General features: G+C 48.9%; 1 protein-coding gene across 1 annotated transcript in view; it reads right to left on the bottom strand.

Annotated features, from left to right (window-relative positions):
• LOC145338690 (proteolipid protein 2-like) overlaps positions 1 to 21,949 on the bottom strand; it is a 42,893-nt gene extending 20,944 nt beyond the window's left edge. The window contains exon 1 of the mRNA XM_080183087.1: positions 21,770 to 21,949. Coding sequence (XP_080039213.1) covers positions 21,770 to 21,877 — 108 coding nt within the window. The 5' untranslated portion in view covers positions 21,878 to 21,949. The remainder of the gene's footprint in view (positions 1 to 21,769) is intronic.
• Positions 21,950 to 26,163: the final 4,214 nt, after the last annotated feature.

Here is a 26,163-nt window from a genome sequence, read left to right as displayed (position 1 = left end):
ACAGTGGTTAGCACTGCTGCTTCACAGCTCCAGGGACCTGGGTTTGATTCCCGGCTTGGGTCACTGTCTATGTGGAGTTTGCACATTCTCCTCGTGTCTGCGTGGGTTTCCTCCGGGTACTCCGGTTCCTTCCCAGGTCCAAAGATGTGCGGGTTAGGTTGATTGGCCATGCTAAGAAATTGCCCCTTAGTGTCCAGGGATGTGTAGGTTAGAGGGATTAGTGGGTTTAATATGTAGGGATATGGGGATAGGGCCTGGGTGGGATTGTGTTCGGTGCAGACTCAATGGGCTGAAGGGCCTCTTTCTGCACTGTAGGGTTTGATGGTTCTACAGAAAGCCCCTTGACTGTACTCTCCGGGATCTTGCTGTGCATAGACTACTGCCTATTCGATATTACTTTTCTTTATATAAATAAGAGCACATTCCTGAAGCGCTGTCTGGAGATTTGAACTGATAGGCACTGGTTCCCCCCAAGACAATCTCTCAGCATATGAACTGTAATCTGACCCCTGGGAAGGGCACATTCCAGATATGGAGATGTTTTGTGCATTGTTTATCTCTGTTACAGATCCTATTTCATTCATTTCTCTCCGGGAACCTCCACAGGTCTCCTAACTCTTTCACCATCACCTGATCACGAGTTCCGGAGAGGCATTTCCTGTTTCTCTTGCCTGATCTCCAGCTCCCTGAGGCGTGACAAACCAGAGACTCCGGATGTTGAAGGCAGTAAATGAACCATGAGGTTGTCAACACTGGAGATACCAGGTCCGCAACAGCCTCCTCACCCACCAAATGCCCCGTTACCCCAGCCTGCACCAAACACAGCAACGCTGCCCCTCACACTGCTGCCCACTGCGGGCACACAGACCTGCCCATCACATTCACCCATCACTGCAGCTGGATTCCTGCCACATGGAAACCACAGCTCAGACAACTGCCTTTTACTGAGTTTCCATGAAGCTCTGGTTAGTTTCCCACAAAGACACAGACCAATATTAGGCCTCAAACTTATAGTCAACAACAGAGCAGAATGAGAGCGCCACACTGTCGGGGGGGTTGGCGCCGAGGGAGCGCCGCACTGTCGGGGGGGTCGGCGCTGAGGGAGCACCCGGAGGAAACCCACACAGACACGGGGAGAATGTGCAAACTCCACACAGACAGTGACCCAAGCCAGGAATCGAACCCAGGACCCTGGAGCTGTGAAGCAGCAGTGCTAACCACTGTGCTACCGTGCCGCCCCCCCCTGTTGACAAAGGGCCACCTGGGCTCGAAACATCAGCTCTTTCCTCTCCGTACTGATGCTACCAGACCTGCTGAGGTTCGCCAGCATTTTCGCCAGCGGGTTAATATGCGAGATTGGAGAACAGTGTGTCCCACATAACGATCTCGGACTCACAATGACATAGAGTCAAGCAGGAGACAGCTCATTGTTTAAGTTTTGTCACATCCCATTCTTGTAAATCATCCGTTCTTTCAATAAACCAGTTCTTGTTCAAACACTTCTCTGTCTCTGCCTGCGGGAGGGTCAGTGCTGAGGGAGCGCCGCACTGCGGGAGGGTCAGTGCTGAGGGAGCGCCGCACTGTGGGAGGGTCAGTGCTGAGGGAGCACCGCACTGCGGGAGGGTCAGTGCTGAGGGAGCGCCGCACTGTGGGAGGGTCGGTGCTGAGGGAGCGCCGCACTGCGGGAGGGTCGGTGCTGAGGGAGCGCCGCACTGCGGGAGGGTCGGTGCTGAGGGAGCGCCGCACTGCGGGAGGGTCGGTGCTGAGGGAGCGCCGCACTGCGGGAGGGTCGGTGCTGAGGGAGCGCCGCACTGCGGGAGGGTCGGTGCTGAGGGAGCGCCGCACTGCGGGAGGGTCGGTGCTGAGGGAGCGCCGCACTGCGGGAGGGTCGGTGCTGAGGGAGCGCCGCACTGTGATAGGGTCAGCGCTGAGGGAGCGCCGCACTGCGGGAGGGTCGGTGCTGAGGGAGCGCCGCACTGCGGGAGGGTCGGTGCTGAGGGAGCGCCGCACTGCGGGAGGGTCGGTGCTGAGGGAGCGCCGCACTGTGATAGGGTCAGCGCTGAGGGAGCGCCGCACTGTGATAGGGTCAGCGCTGAGGGAGCGCCGCACTGCGGGAGGGTCGGTGCTGAGGGAGCGCCGCACTGCGGGAGGGTCGGTGCTGAGGGAGCGCCGCACTGTGATAGGGTCAGCGCTGAGGGAGCGCCGCACTGTGATAGGGTCAGCGCTGAGGGAGCGCCGCACTGCGGGAGGGTCGGTGCTGAGGGAGCGCCGCACTGCGGGAGGGTCGGTGCTGAGGGAGCGCCGCACTGCGGGAGGGTCGGTGCTGAGGGAGCGCCGCACTGTGATAGGGTCAGCGCTGAGGGAGTGCCGCACTGCGGGAGGGTCGGTGCTGAGGGAGCGCCGCACTGCGGGAGGGTCAGTGCTGAGGGAGCGCCGCACTGCGGGAGGGTCAGTGCTGAGGGAGCGCCGCACTGTGGGAGGGTCAGTGCTGAGGGAGCGCCGCACTGTGGGAGGGTCGGTGCTGAGGGAGAAGCAGTGACAATGCCCTTTCTCTCAGTCACCTTTCCATCAACTGAAACCAGTCGATAAGTCGCAGGTATTTGATCTGCCTCTTTTTCTTCCTTCCACATTTCAATTTCCAACTGGCCCAGGGTTTAGTTTTTTTTTGGTTACCTTCCATTCGCTGCCTCTCGAACTCTGACTGACCTCCTGCAACCTTGCCACATCATCTCATTAAAACGTAAACTTGGGCAATCTGCCTCTGTTCTCACATTCAAAGTACTTGAAGGTGTGAGCTCCGGTTAAGGGGCTGGCACTGATGTGTGGGCCTGGGCAGTGTCGAACTGCCTCGTCAGTGTTAGGCTGCTTTAGTATTTGGCCGTTCACTGTTAGAATCATAGAACTCTACAGTGCAGAAAGAGGCCATTCGGCCCATCAAGTCTGCACCAAACACAATCCCGCCCCCCCATCCCTACATATTATCCCCACTAATCCCTCTAACCTACGCATCCCCGGACACTAAGGGGCAATTTCTTAGCACGGCCAATCAACCTAACCCGCACATCTTTGGACTGTGGGAGGAAACCCGCGCAGACACAGGGAGAATGTGCAAACTCCACACAGACAGTGGCCCAAGCCAGGAATTGAACCCAGGACCCTGGAGCTGTGAAGCAGCAGTGCGAACCACTGTGCTACCGTGCCGTGCTGCCCCCCCCCCCCGTTGACAAAGGGCCACCTGGGCTCGAAACATCAGCTCTTTTCTCTCCGTACTGATGCTGCCAGACCTGCTGAGGTTCGCCAGCATTTTCGCCAGCGGGTTAATATGCGAGATTGGAGAACAGTGTGTCCCACATAACGATCTTGGACTCACAATGACATAGAGTCAAGCAGGAGACAGCTCATTGTTTAAGTTTTGTCACATCCCATTCTTGTAAATCATCCGTTCTTTCAATAAACCAGTTCTTGTTCAAACACTTCTCTGTCTCTGCAATTGTTCCTTAATCAGCCCCAAGCCAAATTTCTCAGAGGTTGGATCTTATAAAAGGTGGTGGCGGCGGCGGTGGCAAAGGACCTCAAAATCTTCAAAAATAAAAACTTTACATGTCTGACCTGAACACAAAAACTGTCGAAGAGCTCCATGTGAGAACAGGAGGTTGAGAGGCAGACAGAAATATCAACCGTTCTGTGCACTAAGGGCTCCAGTACCACACACGGTGGCCCATGGAAAGTCCCAACCAGCAGCAGAGTCAAAGGACCCAGCAACAAAAAAAAGGCTCAAAGCCTTCAGATGTATGAAGATGTGTGGGTTAGGTCCGACATCAGCTCAGGTCACTGTCTGTGCGGAGTCTGCACATTCTCCCCGTGTCCGCGTGGGTTCCCTCTGGGTACTCCGGTTTCTTCCCACAGACCAGAGATGTGCGGATTAGGTCGATGGGCCGTGCTAAATTGCTCCTTAGTGTCAGGGGGATAGCTAGGATAAATTTGTGGAGTTAGGGGGATAAGGCGGGATGGGATTGGTGGCAGTGCAGGCTCAATGGGCCAAATGGCCTCCTTCGACACTATGTGACAACGGCAAGGTAAGGATTGAAAGAAAGAAACTGGCTGCTTTAAAACTGTTTCCCAGCATCAGGAATTCACCCAGAGCTTATTCACAATTCCTTATAATCAGTGAATTCCCTACAGTGTAGAAGGAGGCCATTCAGTCATCGAATCTATGCCAGCTCTCCAAAAGAACATCCTACCCAGGCCCACTGCCTACCCCCGTAACCCCGTGCAAATACCATTCGCCGAACCTGCAAATCTTTGCTCACCGTGGGGGCAATTCAGAATGGCCTATCCGTCCAACCTGCACATCTTGGACACTAAGGAGAAATTTACCATGGCCAATCCACCTCACCCGCACATCTTTGGACTGTGGGAGGAAACCCACGCAGACATGGGGAGAACATGCAAACTCCCCAGAGACACTCGAGGCCAGAATCGAATGCGGGTCCTGGGCACAGTGAGGCAGCAGTGCTAACCACTGTGCCACCTTGAACTATTCTAGAATATTTACCAACATTCCTAAACTCATTGGGGTTTAGAAAGTTGAGGGGAGGTCTTATAAGATAATGAAGGGGCTAGACAGGGGAGAAACAGCGAGGTTATTTCCACTTACGGTGGAAACAAGAACTAGAGGGCGCAGCCTCAAAATACAGGGGAAGTCAATTCAGATCAGAGTTCAGGAGGAACTTCTTCTCCCAGAGGGTAGTGAATCTTTGGAAATTCTCTACCCAATGAAGCAGTGGAGGCTACCTCGTTAAGTGTGTGTGAGCCACAGATAGATAGATTTTTAACCAATAAGGGAATTAAGGGTTATGGGGAGCAGGCAGGTAAGTGGAACTGAACCCACTATCAGATCAGCCATGATCTTATTGAATGGCGGGGCAGGCTCGAGGGGCTAGATGGCCAACTCCTGCTCCTCACATTAAAAGGTTCAGCCACCGCAGCAGGTAATCAGTTCATAATCTCATTGAAAAATGGGTTTATTAATTCATAAGTAGGAGTGGGGGTTGTTTTCCTCGGAGAAACGAAGGCTCAGAGGAGACCTGCTGGTCCTGAAGAGAACGAAGAGGGTAAATAGTGAGAAACCGTTCCCGCTCGAGAGAACATCAAGAACTAGAGGGCACAGGTTTGAAGCAATGGGCAAAGGGGGTAAAAGTGAGGATCCGGAGGAGATTAGCGTCTGGAATGAACGAACGAGCTACTCAAAAGGGGATTGGATTCCCATCGGAGACCAGGCAGGGGAGTGGGGTTAGATAGAATGCTCTTTCAGAGTGCTGGCCCAGTGTCGATGGGCCAAATGGCCGAGTCCTGCACTGTAAAGATAGCTTGAGAAAACTCCACTGACTGCAGCAGAGGTTTTTAAAGAAAAAGACATCGTGACATCAGCCCAGGTCACTGTCTGTGCGGAGTCTGCACATTCTCCCCGTGTCTGCGTGGGTTTCCTCTGGGTACTCCGGTTTCCCCCCCCAACAGACCAAAGATTAGGTCGACGGGCCATGTTAAATTGCCCCTTAGTGTCAGGGGGATAGGGCGGGCTGGGATTGTTGTCAGTGCAGACTCAATGGGCCAAATGGCCTCCCTTGACGCTAAAGCAACTACGAATTCCAAATTCCCAGCCCAATGTGGAGAGATGGAAAATGTTTAAAATTCCGAACTGGATTAAACATTAAATCAGAGGCTGGCCAGGTGAATAAAGCATTATATTCAATTGGAGCAGTTGTGTAGTAACTGGAGTAGGCCGTTCAGCCTATTCCGCCATTCAATGAGATCATGGCTGATCTGTGGCCAACCTCCACGTACCTGCCTTTGGCCCACATCCTGTAATACCTTTGCTTAACAAAAAAAATCTATTTTAGGATTAAATACAGAAACTAACCCAGTTGCTGTTTGTGGAAGAGTTCTAAACCTCTTCCACCATTTATGTGAAGAAGTGTTTCCTAACATCTCTCCTGAACAATTTCCGATTTAAAAAAAATGATTAAAATTTGGTGTAAAGTGAATGTTGGCTCTGAACTAAATATTAGCTCCCGAGGCTACCTACCTGAGACAAGTAGAGGGAGTGTCTTGGGATAAAACCCAGCCTCCCATCCATTGACTCTGTCTACACTTCCCGCTGCCTCAGGAAAGCAGCCAGCATAGTTAGGGATCCCACGCACCCTGGTTCTCTTTTCCACCTTCTTCCATCGGGAAAAAGATACAAAAATCTGAGGTTACATACCAACCGACTCAAGAACAGCTTCTTCCCTGCTGCTGTCAGACTTTCGAATGGGCCAACCTCGCATTAAGTTGATCTTTCTCTACACCCTAGCTATGACTGTAACACTACATTCTGCACTCTCTCCTTTCCTTCTCTATGAACAGCATGCTTTGGCTGTATAGTGCGCAAGAAACAATACTTTTCACTGCACACCAATACATGTGACAATAATAAATCAAATCAAAGGGTCTCACCTACACCATCAAAGAAGACAAGTAGCACACTAAAGTGGAAAGAATTATAAGCGAGATGGAGAGAGAGCACTCCAAACTCAACCAATGGAAACAGGGCCGACCTGGATAGATCAGAGGGCAAGAGCGTAACGGAAGCAACGGACGGCCTCCAAACAGGAGCTAGTTCAGTACATTCAAGTTATACTCCTATGTGATATTGTACGAATGAAGTAGTGGCATGATGGGAAAATTGGTCAAGTATTTGGTACAAAGGAAAACTGACTCTGCATAACCCAAGGCATGAATAAAACCAGGGAAGGCCAAATGCCTGACCTCTGTCTGCCTTGATAAGGTTGACTGCACATAGCCTGGGGCTACATACACAAAATAAGATAAGGTCAGAGTCACAGAACCTTCTATTACATAAGAAAACAAGACATGGTCAGAGATCACAGAACCTTTCTGTTCCTTCAAAGGACAAGATAATGATTTTATTGATGAGACAGGGGGGTATCGGAGGTCACTGGATCATAATACAATTAATGATGTATTACTGCTTGTATTACTAATTGAATTCCTGAAGTCATGTAAGCTGATAAGAAAAAGGTATGACTATTGATTCTTGTAGTTGGCATGGTCTTCGGATAGAATCAGCAGTTTGTATGGACTGCTCTCTGTTTCCAAGATTCTGCCATATACTGCATGCAGTTTTGCGATAATAAAAGCTAATTGTAAATTTTGTTAGGTTTTACTGTCACAGTTCAGAAAACAAGAAATTCTCCACTCAACACCTATGGAGGGGAAATGTAGGGCGAACAAACCCAGAACTCTCTAGGTGATAGAACAGATAGAGCTCAAGGTGAAGAGGATAGAGTGTGACAGATGTCAACTATAATACAACCAAAGACCATTGACAGAGCACAGAAAGGGCAAGGGAAAAGAGAAGCCAAGAGAGAGTATGAGAAGAGGCTGGCAGTGAACATAAAAGGGAATCCCCAAGTCTTCTATCAATAGGGAAAGGGTGGGAACAGGAAGGGAGGGGGGCTGATTAGAGAAAGGGGTTTATGCAAGGAGATGGGGGAAAGAACTGATGTACAAATGCCACATATATAATTGTTGGCCAAGTCACAGTGAAAGAAATGGAAAATTCCAGCATTGGACATGCTCAAAATGAGGATTCAGGCAAGGTTGGCTGTAGGTTGAGTTAATAAGTTAGTAGGACTGGATGAGATGCATCCAAGCATGAGGTTGAGGGTGCAAGTTACAGAGGCACATTTTTCAATCTTCCATAGACTCATGAGGCTGTGCCAGAGGGTGAATGCGACACCGTTGTTCAAACACTGGGCCAAACATAAGCCGAGCAAACCGCAGCAATGAGGAAAGCCTCTAGAAACAGTAATTCAGGGAAGAAATTGAGAAAGTCGCTCAGAAAAATGTGGATTGCCGAAGGGAAACCAGTGTTGGGATTTCCCAAGGACAATGAATGCAAAATACGGTGGCTGCTGGGAATCCGAAATCAAAACACAAAGCTGGAAAACTCGACAAGTTTGCCAGCGCCTCCGGAGAGAAAATTCTGAGCAAACATTCTGAAGAAGAGTCACATTGGACTAGAGTTCTGGAGTGTTGTGGGAGGATAGCACAGAACGCCAAAAGAACTTCAAGCTGGTGAGGTGGGCAGACAGGTGGCAGATGTGGAGGAATGTGAGGTGGTATATTTCAATTAAAAAGAGGCAAGATGAAAGACAGGGCTATAACGGCAAGTGAGACATCTGTACGTGCATCGTTCGATAAATTGGGCAGAACAGGTTAAATGAAGCTTGCAAGATACACGATGTGAATGCATTGGAAAGAGCACAAAAAGGATTCACGAGAATCGTTCCAGGGATGAGGAATTTTGATGGGGAAGATAGATTGGAGGTTGGAAATTGGAAATGAAAGTTGAGAGATTTGACAGAGGTATTCAATATCACGGGGGGGCCGGACTGAGAAACTCTGAGTAACAAAACTGAGAGGCAGAGTAAAGATGATTCACATTAACTGGTAAAACATTGAAACGCAGCGAGTTTTTAAGCCATGGGGAAGCATGGCATTAGAGTGAGAATCAACTGCAAATTTGAACTAATAACAGAATTATCCGAAGAGAAAGAATTGTAGAAAATAAAGTGAGGGTGTGGGAAGGGGAGGAGCCCTTGTGAGGGTCAGAGAGACAAAACGTTACAAACAGCATCCTGAACAGCACAAGCTATGTTGGACTAAAGATGGACCCTACAGAATAGCAATGTTTCCTCAACACTGACCCTCTAACAATGCAGCACATCCTCAACACTGACTCTCTAATAGTGCAGAGCTCCCTCAGCATTGACCCTCCCACAGTGCGGCGCTCCCTCAGCACTGACCCTCCCACAGTGCGGCGCTCCCTCAGCACTGACCCTCCCACAGTGCGGCGCTCCCTCAGCACTGACCCTCCCACAGTGCGGCGCTCCCTCAGCACTGACCCTCCCACAGTGCAGCGCCCCCTCAGCATTGACCCTCCCACAGTATGGCGCTCCCTCAGCACTGACCCTCCCACAGTGCGGTGCTCCCTCAGCACTGACCCTCCCACAGTGCGGCGCTCCCTCAGCACTGACCCTCCCACAGTGCGGCGCTCCCTCAGCACTGACCCTCTCACAGTGCGGCGCTCCCTCAGCACTGACCCTCCCACAGTGCGACGCTCCCTCGGCACCGACCCTCCCACAGTGCAGCGCTCCCTCAGCACCGACCCTCCCACAGTGCGGCGCTCCTTCAGCACTGACCCTCCTACAGTGCGGCGCTCCCTCAGCACTGACCCTCCCACAGTGCGGCGCTCCCTCAGCACTGACCCTCCCACAGTGCGGCGCTCCCTCAGCACTGACCCTCCCACAGTGCGGCGCTCCCTCAGCACTGACCCTCCTACAGTGCGGCGCTCCCTCGGCACTGACCCTCCCGCAGTGCTGAGGGAGTGCCGCACTGTGCTCGGATGGAGAGTTGAGCCTTACTGATGGTTCTCTAATAGCTGCAGTGGGAGCTGAAACACACAATTCTCCGACTGGAAGCCAATCTGTGTGTCAGCCGGCAGTGACTCCAGTCAGTCGTTCCCCAGGGGGACTGTGTGAATATAAACCAGCGTCTGCTCTCTCACGTGCCAAACTCTCTGGGGGATTTTGATCACTCTGTTTGTAACCCAATTCCCCAGCTCACTCCCCAGTCGAAAGGCCAAGGCTGGGTTCAGGTATCTGAGAACAAGCTTCAGGATTCACGTGTGGGGGATTCACAATTCCTGAAGTTAGTAAGCCGGGTCGGAATGCCTGGGGCTCAGTAACAATGGTGAAGGGTGAATGTGATTAGTAAGTGGGATAACTGCTCAATGTGCAGCAACATTCGCAACATGGAGAAACAAAGAAGACATTGGCCATTCCAACCTACTCCACCATTCATTATGATCATGGCTTACCATCCAACTCAATAACATTGTCCTGCCTTCCCCCCATATCCTCTGACCCTCTTCGCCCAAAGAGCTACATAGAACATTACAGCGCAGTACAGGCCCTTTGGCCCTCGATGTTGCGCCAACCAGTGGAACCAATCTAATGACCCTCTAACCTAAACTATTCCAATGTTATCCATATGCCTATCCACTGGCCATTTGAATGCCCTTAAAGTTGGCGAGCCCACAACTGCTGCAGGCAGGGCATTCTACGCCCTTACTACCCTCTGAGTAAAGAACCTACCTCTGATACCCGTCCTATAATTACCACCCCTCAATTTAAAGCTATGTCCCCTCTATTTCCAACTCTTATATTTGAGCCTCAACTATTTCTGTGGCAGCAAATTCCACAGCCTGACCACTCCCTGAGTGGAGAAATTTCTCATCTCTCTCCTAAACAGTGTACCCTGTACCTCAGACTGTGGCCCCCCCCCCTCGTTCACCATCAGGAACGTCCTTCCTGGAGCCACGCTGTCCAGTCCTGTTAGGATTTTATATGTTTCAATGGGTGGCACAGTGGTTAGCAGTGCTGCTTTACGGCGCCAGGGACCCAGGTTCGAGTCCGGCCTCGGGTCACTGCCTGTGCACATTCTCCCCGTGCCTGCGTGGGTTTCCTCCGGGTGCTCCAGTTTTCTCCCACGCTCCAAAGACGTGCGGGTTAGGTTGATTGGCCATGCTAAATTGCTGCTTAATGTCCGGGGAATTAGCAGGGCAAATAAACGAGTTAAGGGGGAAAAGGCCTGGTTGGAATTGTGGTCGGTGCAGGCTCGATGGGCAGAATGGCCTCCTTCTGCACTATTTCCTGTTCAGAAATATAATCTTAACCAACTCGATCTCCCCTCATACGTCAGCCCTGCCATCCCAGCAATCAGTCTGGTAAGCTTTCTCTGCGCTCCCCTAGAGCGAGAACAGTTATTTCCGAGCTGTAATTTTCTATGGTTCTATAGGTCAGTGGGACTAGACAAAAAAATGGTTCAGCACAGACAAGAAGGGCCAAAAGGCCCATTTCTGAGCCATAATTTTCTACTATCTATTATCAGCAAAGGAGATCACAATGGCACATAATATTCCAGGTGTGGCCTCATCAAGGCCCTGTACAACTGCATTCAGATATCCCTGCTCCTCAATCCTCTCACTATGAACATACCATTTGCCTTTTTAACTACCTGCTCTACCTGCAGGCTTACCTAAAGATATGAGGACACTCAGGTCTCAGTGTACATTCCCCTCTTCTAACTTATGGCCATTCAGATGGTAATCTGCCTCCCTGCTTTGCTACCAAAATGGATAACATTGAAACACATTAATATCTGCCACTGATTTGCCCACTCACTCAACTTGTCCAAATCCCACTGGAGCGTCACTGCATCCTTCCCACAGCTCACCCTCCCACCCAGCTTTGTGTCACCTGCAATTATGGAGACATGACATTTAGTTCCTTCATCTAAATTACTAATATAGATATAGTGACTAGCTGGGGTCCCAGCACCGATTCCCTGCAATATCCCACTAGTCACTGTCTGCCTCTTGGAAAAAGACTTGTTTATTCCTACTTTTGTTTTCTGTCTGCCAACCAGTTTTCCATCCATCTTAATACACTACCCCCAATCCCAAGTGTTTTAATTTTGCACGCTATTCTCTTATGTGGGACTTTGTCAAAAGCCAACTGAAGTCCAAGTGAAACACATCAACTGGGTCTCCCTCATCAACTTTGCTAGTTACATTCCTGAAGAATTCCAGTAGCGTTGTCGAGCATGATTTCCCTTTCGTAAATCCATGCTGACTCGTGTTCGATCCTGCCACTGTTTACCAAGTGCTGTCTTAAGAACATAAGAAGTAGGAGCAGGAGTAGGCCATCTAGCCCTTCGAGCCTGCCCCGCCATTCAATAAGATCATGGCTGATCTGTCGTGGCTCAGTTCCACTTTCCCGCTTTCTCCCCATAACCCTTAATTCCCCTGTCTATCAGAAACCTATCTACCCGTGACTTAAATATATTTAGCGAGGTAGCCTCCACCACTTCAACGGGCAGAGAATTCCAGAGATTCACCACCCTTTGAGTGAAGAAGTTCCTCCTCAACTCTGATCTAAGCTGCCCGCCCCCCCCCCCCCCCCCCACTCTTATCTTGAGGCTGTGCCCTCTAGACCTGCTGTCCTTTCTAAGCGGGAAGAATCTCTCTACCTCTACCCTATCCAGCCCCTTCATTATCTTATATGTCTCTATAAGATCCCTCCTCATCCTTCTAAACTCCAACGAGTACAGACCCAGTCTATTTAGTCTCTCTTCATAGTCCAACCCCCTCATCTCCGGTATCAGCCTAGTGAACCTCCTCTGCACTCCCTCCAAGGCCAACATATCCTTGCGCAAGTGCGGCGACCAAAACTGCACACAGTACTCCAGCTGCAGCCTCACCAGTGCCCTGTACAGTTGCAGCAAGAACTCCCTACTTTTATATTCTATCCCCCTCGCTATAAAGGCCAGCATCCCATTTGCCTTCAGATGCTGAAACAGTTCATGTCCAAATGCAGCAAGACCTGGACAATGTCCAGCTTGGGCTAACAAGTGACGTTCGAGCTGCACAAGTGCCAGGCGATGACTATCTCCAACAAGAGAGAATCGACCCATCACCTCCGGACAGTCAATGGCATTACCATCGCTGAATTCCTCGCTATCAACATCCTGGGAGGTGGGTGTTACCATTGACCAAAAACTCAACTCTACCAGCCAGCCAGCTGGGAATGTGTGTTGTGAGGAAGATGGAAAGTGACTGCAGGAAAGTTTGGACAGACTTAGTGCGTGGGTAGACAGAATACATTGCGGAAACATGTGGGGTAATCCATTTTGATAGAAGGAGCAGGTAGACAGAGTATTTCTTAAATGGTAAGAAAGTGAAAGTGTAAATGGATTTGGGCATCCTTGTCTATAAATCGCTGATGGCCAGCATGCAGATACAGCAAGTTACGAGGAAGGCTTTTGGAACATTATTGCAAGAGGATTGGATTACAGCAGTAGTGCGATATTACTTCAATCATACAGAAGTTTGATTAGACCGCAACTGTAGTACTGTGTGCAATTTAGGTCCCCTTAGGAGGACCAAAGGATGTTCTTGCCTTGGAGAGAGTGCAACAAATGTTCACCAGACTTGTTCTGGGGACAGCGGGATTGTCTTGTGAAGAGAGATCGGGGTTAACTGAGCCTGTAATCTCTCGCGTTTCAAAGAATGGGTGGCATGATGGCACAGTAATTAGCATTGCTGCCTCTCACCACCAGGGACCCGGGTTCGATTCTGCCCTTGGGTGACTGTGTGTGTGTGGAGTTTGTACATGCTCCGTGGGTTTCCACCAGGTGCTCCAGTTTGTTCCCACAGTCCAAAGATGTGCAGGTTTAGGTGGATTGGCCATGATCAATCCACAGGGTTATGGGGTGGGACAGAGGAGTAAGCCTGGGTAAGATGCTCTTTCAGAGGTTGGTGCAGATTTGTTGGGCCAAATGACCTTTTTCTGCGCTGTAGGGATTCTATTATTAAATGGTTTTAATGAGAGATGATCTAACGGAAACCTAAAAGTACTTAAAGAAATAGGCAGGGTAGATCATAGAATCATAGAACCCCATAGTACAAAAAGAGGCCCTTCAGCCCATCGAGTCTGCACTGAACACAATCCCACCCCAGGCCCTACCCCCATATCCCTACACATTACACCCACTAATCCCTCTAATCTACACATCCCTGGTCACTAAGGGGCAATTTCTTAGCACGGCCAATCAACCTAACCCACACATCTTTGGACCGTGGGAGGAAACCGGAGCACCCGGAGGAAACCCACACAGACATGAGGAGAATGTGCAAACTCCACACAGACAGTGACCCGAACCGGGAATCGAACCCAGGACCCTGGAGCTGTGAAGCAGCAGTGCTAACCCACTGTGCTGCCGTGCGATGCAGGCTCCCTCTGACTGGCGAGTCTAGAATAAGAACATAAGAAATAGGAGCAGGAGTAGGCCATCCAGCCCTTCGAGCCTGCCCCGCCATTCAATAAGATCATGGCTGATCTGTCGTGGCTCAGTTCCACTTTCCCGCCCTCTCCCCATAACCCTTAATCCCCTCGCTTATCAAAAACCCATCAACCCGCTTCTTAAAAATATTTAGCGAGGCAGCCTCCACCACTTCAACGGGCAGAGAATTCCAGAGATTCACCACCCTTTGAGTGAAGAAGTTCCTCCTCAACTCCGTTCTAAACCACCCCCCCCCCGCCTTTATCTTGAGGCTGTGCCCCCTAGTCCTACTGTCCTTTCTGAGCGGGAAGAGTCTCTCCACCTCTATCCTACCCATCCCATTCATCATCTTATACGTCTCAATGAGATCTCCCCTCATTCTTCTAAACTCTAACGAGTACAAGCCTAGTTTATTCAGCCTCTCCTCATAGCTCAACCCCCTCAACTCCGGTATCAGCCTAGTAAACCTCCTCTGCACTCCCTCCAAGGCCAAAATATCCTTGCGTAAGTGCAGCGACCTAAACTGCACACAGTACTCCAGCTGCGGCCTCACCAATGCCCTATACAGCTGCAGCAAGACCTCCCTACTTTTATATTCAATCCCCCTCGCTATGAAGGCCAGCATCCCATTTGCCTTCCTGACCACCTGCTGCACCTGCAGGCTGGGTTTTTGCGACTCATGCACAAGGACCCCGAGGTCCCTCTGCACCGTCGCCTGCTGCAGTTTTTCTCCACGTAAGTAATAGTCCTTCCTACCATTATTCCTACCAAAGTAGACCACCTTGCACTTGCCAACATTAAATTCCATTTGCCAGTTCCTGGCCCATTCGCCCAGCCTATCTAGATCCTACTGCAGACTCTCCACACCCTCCGCGCAATTTGCCATTCCACCAATCTTGGTGTCATCAGCAAATTTCAACACCATACACTCGGTTCCCTCCTCCAGATCATCTATATAAATGGTAAATAGCTGAGGCCCCAGCACCGACCCCTGGGGCACTCCACTAGTCACCAACCGCCAATCCGAATAGCACCCATTGATCCCCACTCTCTGCCTCCTATTTGACAACCAATCCTCTATCCACGCTGACACCCTACCCCCAACTCCATGCCCCCTTACCTTCTGCAATAACCTCTTGTGAGGTACCTTGTCAAACGCCTTCTGAAAATCAAGAAAGACCACATCCACCGGCTCTCCTCTATCCACCGCCCTAGACACATCCTCATAGAACTCCAATAAATTTGTCAGACACGACTTCCCCTTAACGAAACCGTGCTGCGTCTGCTCTATCAAGCAATTCTCCTCAAGATGCCTCGCTATTTCCTCCTTGATGACGGATTCTAACATTTTACCTACAACAGACGTTAAACTAACTGGCCTATAATTCCCTGCCTTTTGCCTGCCACCCTTCTTAAACAATGGCGTAACATTAGCCGTTTTCCAATCTTCCGGCACTTCCCCAGAATCCAGCGACGTCTGGAAAATAACCACCAAGGCATCCACTATCACCTCCGTCATTTCTTTCAGAACCCTCGGATGCATTCCATCCGGTCCTGGCGACTTGTCCACAATCAGTCCCTCCAGTCTGTCGAGCACCGCCTCTCTAGTAACAATAATGTCATTCAGTCCCTCCACTCCTACCATCTTTCCATCGCTAACACCCGGCAAATTATTCACGTCCTCCTCCGTGAAGACCGAAACAAAAAAGTTATTCAAGACCTCAGCCATTTCCCCATCCCCTACTATTAAGTCCCCCCTCTCATCCTCTAAGGGTCCAACGTTCACCCTAGCCAGCCTCTTCCTTTTTATATATTTATAAAAACTCTTGCTATCCTTAAGCGCTAGCCCAGCTTCATAGTTTCTCCCACCCTTCTTTATCAACTTCTTTGTCAATCTTTGTTGACATTTAAACCTCTCCCAATCCTCTTCTCGCCCACTACTCTTAGCTACTCTAAACGCCTCCGCTTTTAACTTAACACTTTCCTTCACCTCCTTCGTTATCCACGGCTTATTACCTCTCCTCCTACGGTCCTTTTTAACCATCGGAATAAATTTCTGCTGAGCACCAAGAAAGATCTCCTTAAAGATCCTCCACTGCTCCTCAGCAGACCTACCTTCCAACGCGCTCCCCCAGTCAACATTCGCCAATTCCTCTCTCATCCTACCGTACTCCCCTCTGTTCAAACGAAGGACGCGTGTCCGGGAACCCACTTTCTCCTCCTCCATCTGCACCAGGAACTCCACCATACAATGATAGGGACACAACTTCAAAATAAGGTGGAAGCCACTTTCAGACAAGGAGATTTTCTTTTCATTTCTTTTAGAGAATTGTGAATTTTTGCCATTCTCCAGCCCGGAGGGCTGAGAGCACTCATTGTTTGACTGTGTTTCAAAGCGGCGATTGACAGATTTCTGAATGTAAATGATATAAAAAGGATGTGGAGATAGTGTGAGCAAAAGGCATTTAACAGGAGAATCAGCCCTGGTCATACTGAATAGCAAAGCAGGTTCACTGTCTAAATAACTTCTCCCTGCTGTTAAACAAATACGGTGGCTGCAACAGCAGGCGAAAGGTTGGGCCTTCTGTGGAGATGACTAACAGATTAAGGAGGGAAAAATTATACAACTATTTCTGAGATGTTCTGATCTCCTCTATATTGACGACAGATGTGAAATACCTGCATCTCTTTGTTCACCATTATCAATTCTCTAGAATCAATTTTTATATGACCAACAATAACTTGTTTAACTCTTTTCCATTTTGACTATTTATAAAATCTTACTGTTTTTATATCTCTAGCTATCTTTCTCTCAAACTCTAAGTCTTTCCCCCTCATCAATCTTTTAGTCATTTTTTGCTGTTCCTTATCTTCTGTCCAATCTTCTAACCTCCCGCCTTTCAAGGTGCTTTCTCTTTAAGTTTGATACGATCTTTAATCTTTCAGAATAACCACGGATGCTGTATGTGTCTCTTGGACTTTTTCTTACTCATCGAAATATTCTGAGTATTCTGAAATATCCCCTTAAATGTTTCCATTTCACCTCTATTGCTTTTCCCTGGACCTCGTAGGCCAGTTCACTTTAGCCAGCTCGACTTTCAGGACCAGCTAACTGTTCCAAAGAATCCCTACAGTGCAGAAAGAGGCCATTCGGCCCATCGAGTCTGCACCAACAAGGAACTACCCCCATATCCCTACATATTTACCCACTAATCCCTCTAACCTACACATCTCAGGACACTAAGGGGCAATTTTAGCTCGGCCAATCAACCTAACCCGCACATCTTTGGACTGTGGGAGGAAACCGGAGCACCCGGAGGAAACCCATGCAGAGACGAGGAGAATGTGCCAACTCCACACAGACAGCGACCCGAGCCGGGTATCGAATCCAGGTTCCTGGAGCTGTGAAGCAGCAGTGCTACTGTGCCACCCCAAATTCCCTTTAAGTTTGAAAATATCGGGCACAATCTCACTGGCTGTTCATGCCACACACCCACTACAGCAAGCTGAAGAATTTGGCACACAGCCAAATCGCCATTCGTGACAGTGGCATGGAAAATTCTTGCCGGCATAAATGGCCATTACATTCCAGCCATAGTCTCAGACCCACTCTTCTCCCCCTCAAACTGAATGTAAAATTCAATCATGTTATAATTGCTGCTACCTAGCATTGTCTTCAGTATGAAGTTTTCGATCCTATCTCAGTGTACAATTCCAGGTCTAGTCTAGCCTATCCTCTCCCTGACTGGCTCTAGAACGTGCTGCTCTGAGAACCTATTCTGAGAACATTTAATGACGTGGAGACGGGGTTGTTGGATTGGGGTGGGCACAGTAAGAAGTCTCACAACACCAGGTGAGTCACTCACCCGATGAAGGGGTAGCTTTCCGAAAGCTTGTGATTCCAATAAACCTGTTGGATTTGAACCTGGCATTGTGAGACTTCTTACTGATAGCACTTAATGAATGTTACCTTTCCGCATCTAATATTTCTGATCTATAATGGATTAAAATCCCTCAAGATTACCACCATACCTTACTGACAAGCTCCCATTATACAGTCATAGAGGTTTACAGCATGGAAACAGGCTCTTCAGCCTAAATTGTCCATGCCACCCTTTTATTTATAACCCCTAAACTAATCCCAATTGCCCGCATGTGCCCCATATCCATCTATACCCATCATACCCATGTAACTGTCTAGATGTTTTTTAAAAGATAAAATTTGTACCCGCCTCTACTACTACCTCTGGCAGCTTGTTCCAGACACTCACCACCCTCTGTGTGAAAAAATTGCCCCTCTGGACACCTTTGTAACTCTCCCCTCTCACCTTAAACCTATGCCCTCCAGTTTTAGACTCCCCTACTTTTGGGAAAAAGATATTGGCTATCTACCTTGTCTATGCCCCTCATTATTTTATGGACCTCTATAAGGTCACCCCTCAGCCTCTTACGCTCCAGAGAAGAAAGTCCTAATCTATCTAGCCTCTCCTTATAACTCAATCCATCATGTCCCAGTAGCATCCTAGTAAATCTTTGCTGCACTCTTTCTAGTTGAATAATATCCTTTCTATAATAGGGTGACCAGAATTGGACACATTATTCCAAGTGTGGCCTTATCAATGTCTTGTACAACTTCAACAAGATACCCCAACTCCTGTATTCAATGTTCTGACCGATGAAACCAAGCATGCCGAATGCCTTCTTCACCACTCTGTCCACCTGTGATTCCACTTTCAAGGAGCTATGAACATGTACCCCTAGATCTCTTTGTTCTGTAACTCTCCCCAACGCCCTACCATTAACTGAGTAAGCCCTGCCCTGGTTCAATCCACCAAAATGCATCACCTCGCATTTGTCTAAATTAAACTCCATCAGCCATTCGTCAGCCCACCCAATTGATCAAGATCCCGCTGCAATTGGAGATAACCTTCTTCACTGTCCACTATGCCACCAATCTTGGTGTCATCTGCAAACTTACGAACCATGCCCCCTATATTCTCATCCAGATCATTAATATAAATGACAGTGGGCCCAGCACTGATCCCTGAGGCACACCGCTGGTCACAGGCCTCCAGTGTGGAAAAACAACTCTCTACAGCCATCCTAGTTTTGTATCCATTCAGACACCTCACCCTGGATCCCGTGAGATTTAACCTTATTATCTTTTCTTTCATACCCTGGAGTTACAATTAGGGGGCCTGTACACCAGGAGCACAAGTGACTTATTGCTACGATCATTTCTAATCTGAATCCCAAACTACTTCCACATCCCGGCTTCCAAAACTAAGGTTATCCCTCTCTAAAGTGCTTATACAATGATAAATTAACAGAGCCACCCCTCCACTTTTGCCTAACGCCCTGTTCTTCCTAAATGTAAGAAGTCTCCTGACACCAGGTTAAAGCCCGACAGGTTTATTTGGTAGCAAAAGCCACGAGCTTTCGGAGCGCTGCTCCTTCATCAGGGGAGTGGGAGTTCTGTTTGTCAATAACGTGCAGTTGGTCTAGACTTGGAGGGCCAAAGGGCCTACTCCTGTGCTGTAGTTTTCTTTATAACCTTGGAGGTTCTGCTGTTTAATTTGGAGCCTGGATCCTCAAACTCTGGGCAGACCCTCTTTCTCCATTTTACCTAAGTTGTTAGTGCCGACCCGAACCACGACAACCGGATCGCCCCTCTCCCCGAGCTGACCTCCCCATGCCTGGCACCAGGCAGGTCACACAGCCATCTGCACTCTCGTCCCTTGCTGCCAAAGTCCTGACGTGCCAAACCCTGCCCACCGTAGGCTGGTCTGCATCAGTGCAGCTCCAACGACACTCGAGAAGCTCTCGACACCACCCTGTCAAGAATGTGTGGGAGGGGAGGGTGGGTGTGGTGGGGGGGGGGGGAGAACGGGGAAGGAGCATGCGGGTGGGGGAGCAGCAGCATGCGGGGGGAAGGGGGAGGGATGAGCGCATTTTAATTTTTATTTATTAGTAACAAGTAAGGCTCACGTTCACACTGCAATGAAGTTATTGTGAATATCCACAGTCCAGCGCCTGTTCAGGTCAATGCACCTAACCAGGTTGCAGGGGGAAGGAGACTAAGTATTGAGATGAGAGGGCGAGGCGGATGTGAACAGTTTGTGTTATACCCACTGATAACACCAGGCACAGCCAGGGATTCCTCAGATTGCTGTTTAAACAGGAAAAAAACTCTCAATACGTGCCAGTCACAACGATCCCAGGGAGTTAGAGATAGAATGAGATTGGCAGCAGAAAAAGCCAGAGAATGAGCAACGGGGTGTGGGACAGAGAGTGAAAGAGGGAGTGATCGTTACAGAGTGAGGGGGGCAGGGGAGAGAGAGAGAGAGAGAGAGAGAGTCAGAGAGAGAGTGCCTGAATGAATGGGGGAGCGAGTGAAGGCGGCAGAACGGTTAGCACTGCTGCCTCACGGCGCCAGGGACCCAGGCTCAATTCCGGCCTCGGATCACAGTCTGTGTGAAGCTTACACATTCTCCCCACGTCTGCGTGGGTTTCCTCCGGGTGCTCCGGTTTCTTCCCACAGTCCAAAGATGGGTTATGTGGATTGGGCGTCAGTGGGACCGGGAGGGTAACTACGTGGGGTTACGGGGATAGGGGCTGGGAGGGATTGGGCCGATCAGCCTATTTCTGCGCAATAGGGATTTTTAGATTCCACAAGTAAGAGAGGGAGGGAGTTTGAGTCAGAGAGGGAGGGAGGTAGTGAGGAGTGTTGGTGTGTCTGAGTACAAGAAGGGGAGAGAGGGTGTGGGAGATAGTGAGGAGGAGAGTGAACGTGAGGGGGAGATGGTGAGGGAGAGCGTGTGAGAGTAATGAAGTAGTGAGGGTGTACGTGGGGCACAGAGGGCAGGCGAGGACGTGGGGGAGAAAGATAGTAAGCTTGAGGGAGGGATATAGTGAGGAGGAGAGTGGGTGTGAGTACTTAAGAGGGAATAAAAGTGGAATATATTGAGGAGAATGGAGAGGGTGTGTGTGAGAGGAGAGAGGGTATAGTGTACATGAGAGGATGGAAGAGTGGGATATATTGAGGTGCAGTGTGAAGAGGGTGTGTGAGTGGGGAGAGAGAGGGCGTGTGTGAGTGAGGAGAGAGAGGGCGTGTGTGAGTGAGGAGAGAGAGGGCGTGTGCGAGTGGGGCATATTGAGGAGGGTGTGAGAGTGGGGCATATTGAGGAGGGTGTGAGAGTGGGGCATATTGAGGAGGGTGTGAGAGTGGGGCATATTGAGGAGGGTGTGAGAGTGGGGCATATTGAGGAGGGTGTGAGAGTGGGGCATATTGAGGAGGGTGTGAGAGTGGGGCATATTGAGGAGGGTGTGAGAGTGGGGCATATTGAGGAGGGTGTGAGAGTGGGGCATATTGAGGAGGGTGTGAGAGTGGGGCATATTGAGGAGGGTGTGAGAGTGGGGCATATTGAGGAGGGTGTGAGAGTGGGGCATATTGAGGAGGGTGTGAGAGTGGGGCATATTGAGGAAGAGAGCAGAGAGGGTGTGTTAGGAAGTGCAGCAGTTTGTACACACGCCACCAGTTGAGTTTGAGGCGAGCTGGGAGTGCCGACTATTAATAGTAGCTGGCACTGTGTCATTACATATGCCTGTTTAAACATGCAGCCCAGCAACTGAACTCACAGAGACAGCAGAGAGAGGTTCACACACAATCCCCCAGAGTGGGGGGAACTGTCCTCCAAAAATCACTATTCCAACCCTAATCCACAACGCAGTCAGTGCAACTTCACCGAGAGTTAGCAGGGAAAGAGGGAAGGGCGGCTCCGTTATGCTATATCCTTCTTACCATCTCAGCCAGTAAGACCAAGCCCTTCCTGGTGTGAGCAAATTTCTTGAAGCGAGTGAGGAGCCCGTCACTCTCCTGGGCAGAGCCATAACCTTCCTCACTGGACATCTTCCTGATGCCTACTGTGTGCTCTGTCTCTCTGGGGCACTGACTCCTCGAGGTGCACTCAATCTCTCTCTCTCTGTGAGGTGGGAGGATCCGTTAAAGGGGAAGGGCAGCCTCACCCTCTGCGCCTTCTCACATTGATCTCATTTCCCGAACCACAGTGAACAGCTCTCCGTCTCATTAATTGTCGCTATTTCAGACGGGAGAGTGTAGCACAGATTGAATCTACTGGCTGCAGAATCTTTTCATCACTAATACCAGGGCCCCACCTTCTCCCCATATATCCCTGTATCAATCCCCAAACTAATCCCACTGCCCTGCTCTCTCCCCATAGCCCTGTATCAATCCCCAAACTAATCCCACTGCCCCGCTCTCTCCTCCCCAGAGCCCTGTATCAATCCCCAAACTAATCCCACTACCCTGCTCTCTCCCCATAGCTCTGTATCAATCCCAAACTAATCCCACTACCCTGCTCTCTCCCCACAGCCCTGTATCAATCCCAAACTAATCTCACTGCCCCGCTGTCTCCCCGTAGCCCTGTATCAATCTCAAACTAATCCCACTGCCCTGCTCCCTCCCCATAGCCCTGTATCAATCCCAAACTAATCCCACTGCCCCAATCTCTCCCATCACCCTGTATCAATCCCAAACTAATCCCACTGCCCCAATCTCTCCCATCACCCTGTATCAATCCCAAACTAATCTCACTGCCCCATTCTTTCCCCACAGTCTTGTATCAATCTCAAACTAATCCCACTGCCCCATTCTTTCCCCACACTCTTGTATCAATCTCAAACTAATCCTACTGCCCCCCATCTCTACCATAGCTCTGTATCAATGCCCAAATTAATCCCACTGCCCCACTCTCTCACATAGCCCTATCAATCCCTAAACTAAGCCCACTGTCCCACTCTCTCCCGTAGCCCTGTATCAATTCCCAAACTAATCCCACTGCCCCACGCTCTCTCCATAGCCCTGTATCAATCCCAAACTAATCTCACTGCCCTGCTCTCTCCCCATAGCACTGTACCAATCCCCATGTTCCCACTCTCTCGCCATAGTCCTGCATAAGTCCCCAAACTAATTTGCTTGGGTTCTTTGAAGATGCAACAAGCAAGGTGGATAATGCGGGCAATTGGGACTAGTTTAGTGGTTCAGGAAAAGGGAACAACATGGACAAGTTGGACCAAAGGGCCTGTTTCCATGCTGTTAACCTCTATGACTCTATGGTGATCATAAAGATATAAAATATCTGGACTTCTAGAAGGTATTTGATAAGGTGTCACTACAAGGTTAGCTCACATGGATTAGGAGTAATGTATTAGCTTGGTTAGAGGATTAACTACCCACAGAAAGCAGAGAGTTAATAAATGAAGCTTTCTCAGGTTTGCAAGATATAACTAGTGGTCCTCAGGCCTCAAATATTTGCAATCTAGATTAGTGGTTTGGATGCAGGGATAGAAGATACCATTGCTAAATTTGCAGATGACATTAAAATAGATGTAAATTGTGATAATAGGAAATGTACAAATTGATATGGATAAGGTTAAAAGAATGGGGCAAAATTTAGCTGATGGAGTTTAACATGGATAAGTGTGAGGTTATCAACTTTGGTTGGAAAAATACAAAAGTAAATTTTTATCTAAATGAAGAGAAATCTAAGTGTTTCAGTACAGAGGAATCTGAGTGCCTTGTAAATGAATCACAGAAAGTTAGTGCAGGTGCAGAGGCTAATACGTAAGGCAAATGGAATCTTGTCATTTATTGCTAAAGAAATTGTATGTAAAAGTAGTGAAGTGTTGCTGCTACAAAAATATTAGTAAAACTACACTCAATATTGTGTACAGTTTTTGTCCCCCTACTTGAGGAGGGACGTAATTGCATTGGAGGCAATTCAGTGGATGTTCTATAGATTGATTCCAGAGGGTTTGACTTACGAAGAGAACCAGTCCTATACTCCCTGGAGTTTAGAAGACTGACAGGTCATCTAGTTGCAAGACGGTAAGGGGGAATTGACAAAGTGGACGTGGAGAGAATGTTTCCTCTTGTGGGGCAATCTAGAACAAGAGGTCATAGTTTTAGAATAAGAGGTGGCAGATTTAAAACAAGACATGAAGGGAAATGACTTCTCTCAAAGGGTTGTGAATCTGTGGAATTCACTACACCAGAGTGTAGTGGATGCCAGGATATTGAGTAAATTTAAGGAAGAGGTAGACAAATTTTTAATAAGGGTTTGAAGGGCTATGGTGAACAGACAGAAAAGTGGAGTTGAGGCCAAGATGAGATCAACCATGATTATATTAAGTGGCAAAGCAGACTTGAAGGGCTGAATTGCCTCCTACTGCTCCTAGTTCTTATATTTTTATGATCCCACTGGCCCTGCTCTCTCCTGATAGTCATGAATCAATCCCCAAACTAATCCAATTGCCCCACTCTCCCCATAGCCCTAAATCAATCCCTAAATTAATCCCACAGCCCTGTATCAATCCCCAAACTAATCCCACTGTCCCACTCTCTCCCCATAGCCCTGTATCAATCCCCAAACTAATCCCACTGCCCCACTCTCTCCCCATAGCCCTGTATCAATCCCCAAACTAATCCCACTGTCCCACTCTCTCCCCATAGCCCTGTATCAATCCCCAAACTAATCCCACTGCCCCACTCTCTCCCCATAGCCCTGTATCAATCCCCAAACTAATCCCACTGTCCCACTCTCTCCCCATAGCCCTGTATCAATCCCTAAACCAATCCCACTGCCCTGCTCTCTCCTTGATGCCACACTCGACTAAATGCTGCCTTGATGTCAAGGCAGTTACTCTCACCTCACCTCAGGTTTTCAGCTCTTTAGTCCACGTTTGGTTCAAGCTATAATGAGGTCAGTAGCTGAGTGTCTTTGGCTGAACTCAAACTGAGCATACATGAAGAAGTTATTACTGAGTAAGTGCTGTTTGATATCACTGTTTGATAATCCTTACCATCACTTTACTGATGATCGTGAGTAGACAGGTGGGGCAGTAATTGGCCAGGTTGGATTTGTTCTGTCTCTTGTCAAAAGGACATACCGGCCATTTTCCATCTTGCCGAGCAGATGCCAGTGTTGTAGCTGTACTGGAACAGCTTAGCTAGAAGTGCAACAAGTCCCAGAGTACAAGTCTTCAGTACTATTGCTGGAATAACGTCAGGGCCCATTGCCTTTGCAGCATCCAGTGCCTTCAGCTGTTTCTTGATATCATATGGGATGAATCAAATTGGCAAAACATAGACATTTGTGTTGCTGGTGACCTCCAGAGGAAGCTGAGATGGATCATCCATTCGGCATTTCTGGCTGAAGATTGATGCGAATGCTTCAGCCTTATCTTTTACACTGTGCTTGGGTCCCCCATCATTGAGCAAGTAGATATTTGTGGCCTCCTCTTCCAGTGGGTTGCATAATTGTACACTACTATTCACGTCTGGATATGGCAGGATGCATAGATTAGATCTGATTTCTTGACTGTGGGATCACTTAGTTCTTACTACTTGCTCTTTATGCTGTTTGGCATGCAAGTAGTCCTGTGTTGTAGCTTCACCAGGTTGGCACCTCATTACTAAGTGTGCCTGGTGCCTGCTCCTTGCCTGCTCTCCTGCACTCTTCACTGAACCAGGGCTGAACCCCTGGTTTGGTGGTAATAGTAGATATGCCAGGCCGTGAGGTTACACAGATTGGAGATGATTACAATTCTTGTGCTGCTGATGCCCACAGCGCCTCAAGGATGCCCATTCTTGAGTTTCTGAATTTCTTCACGATGGAGAGTATCCACAATGTGAAGACAGATTTTGTCTCTCACTCTTACTTGTACAATCATGGACAGATGCATCTGTGGCAGACAAGTTTGTAAGGATGAGGTCAAGTATGTTTTTCCCTCTTGTTAGTTCCCTCGTTCCCCCCTTATTTAGGGGGAGGCCTAGTGGTATTGCTAGATTATTAATCCAGAAACTCAGCTAATGTCCTGGGGACCCGGGTTCAAATCCCGCCAAGGCAGATCGCGGAATCTGAATTCAATTTTTAAAAATCTGGAATTAAGAATCTACCGGTAACCATGAAACTATTGTTGATTATCTGGTTCACTAATGTCCTTTAGGGAAGGAAATCTGCCATCCTTACCTGGTCTGGCCTACACGTGACTCCAGAATGTGGTTGTCTCTCAACTCTCCAAGGTCAACTAGGGATAGACGTTGACCAGCCAGTGACACCCATAGCCCATGAATGAAAAAAAACCTGCCACAGTCCCAGCCAAACAAAGATAGTG

Source organism: Carcharhinus amblyrhynchos, unplaced genomic scaffold (genome assembly GCF_965287045.1).
Source record: "Carcharhinus amblyrhynchos unplaced genomic scaffold, sCarAmb.v2.hapA chromosome_140, whole genome shotgun sequence".
Lineage (NCBI taxonomy): Eukaryota > Metazoa > Chordata > Chondrichthyes > Carcharhiniformes > Carcharhinidae > Carcharhinus > Carcharhinus amblyrhynchos.
This window is presented reverse-complemented; position numbering and strand designations above follow the sequence as displayed.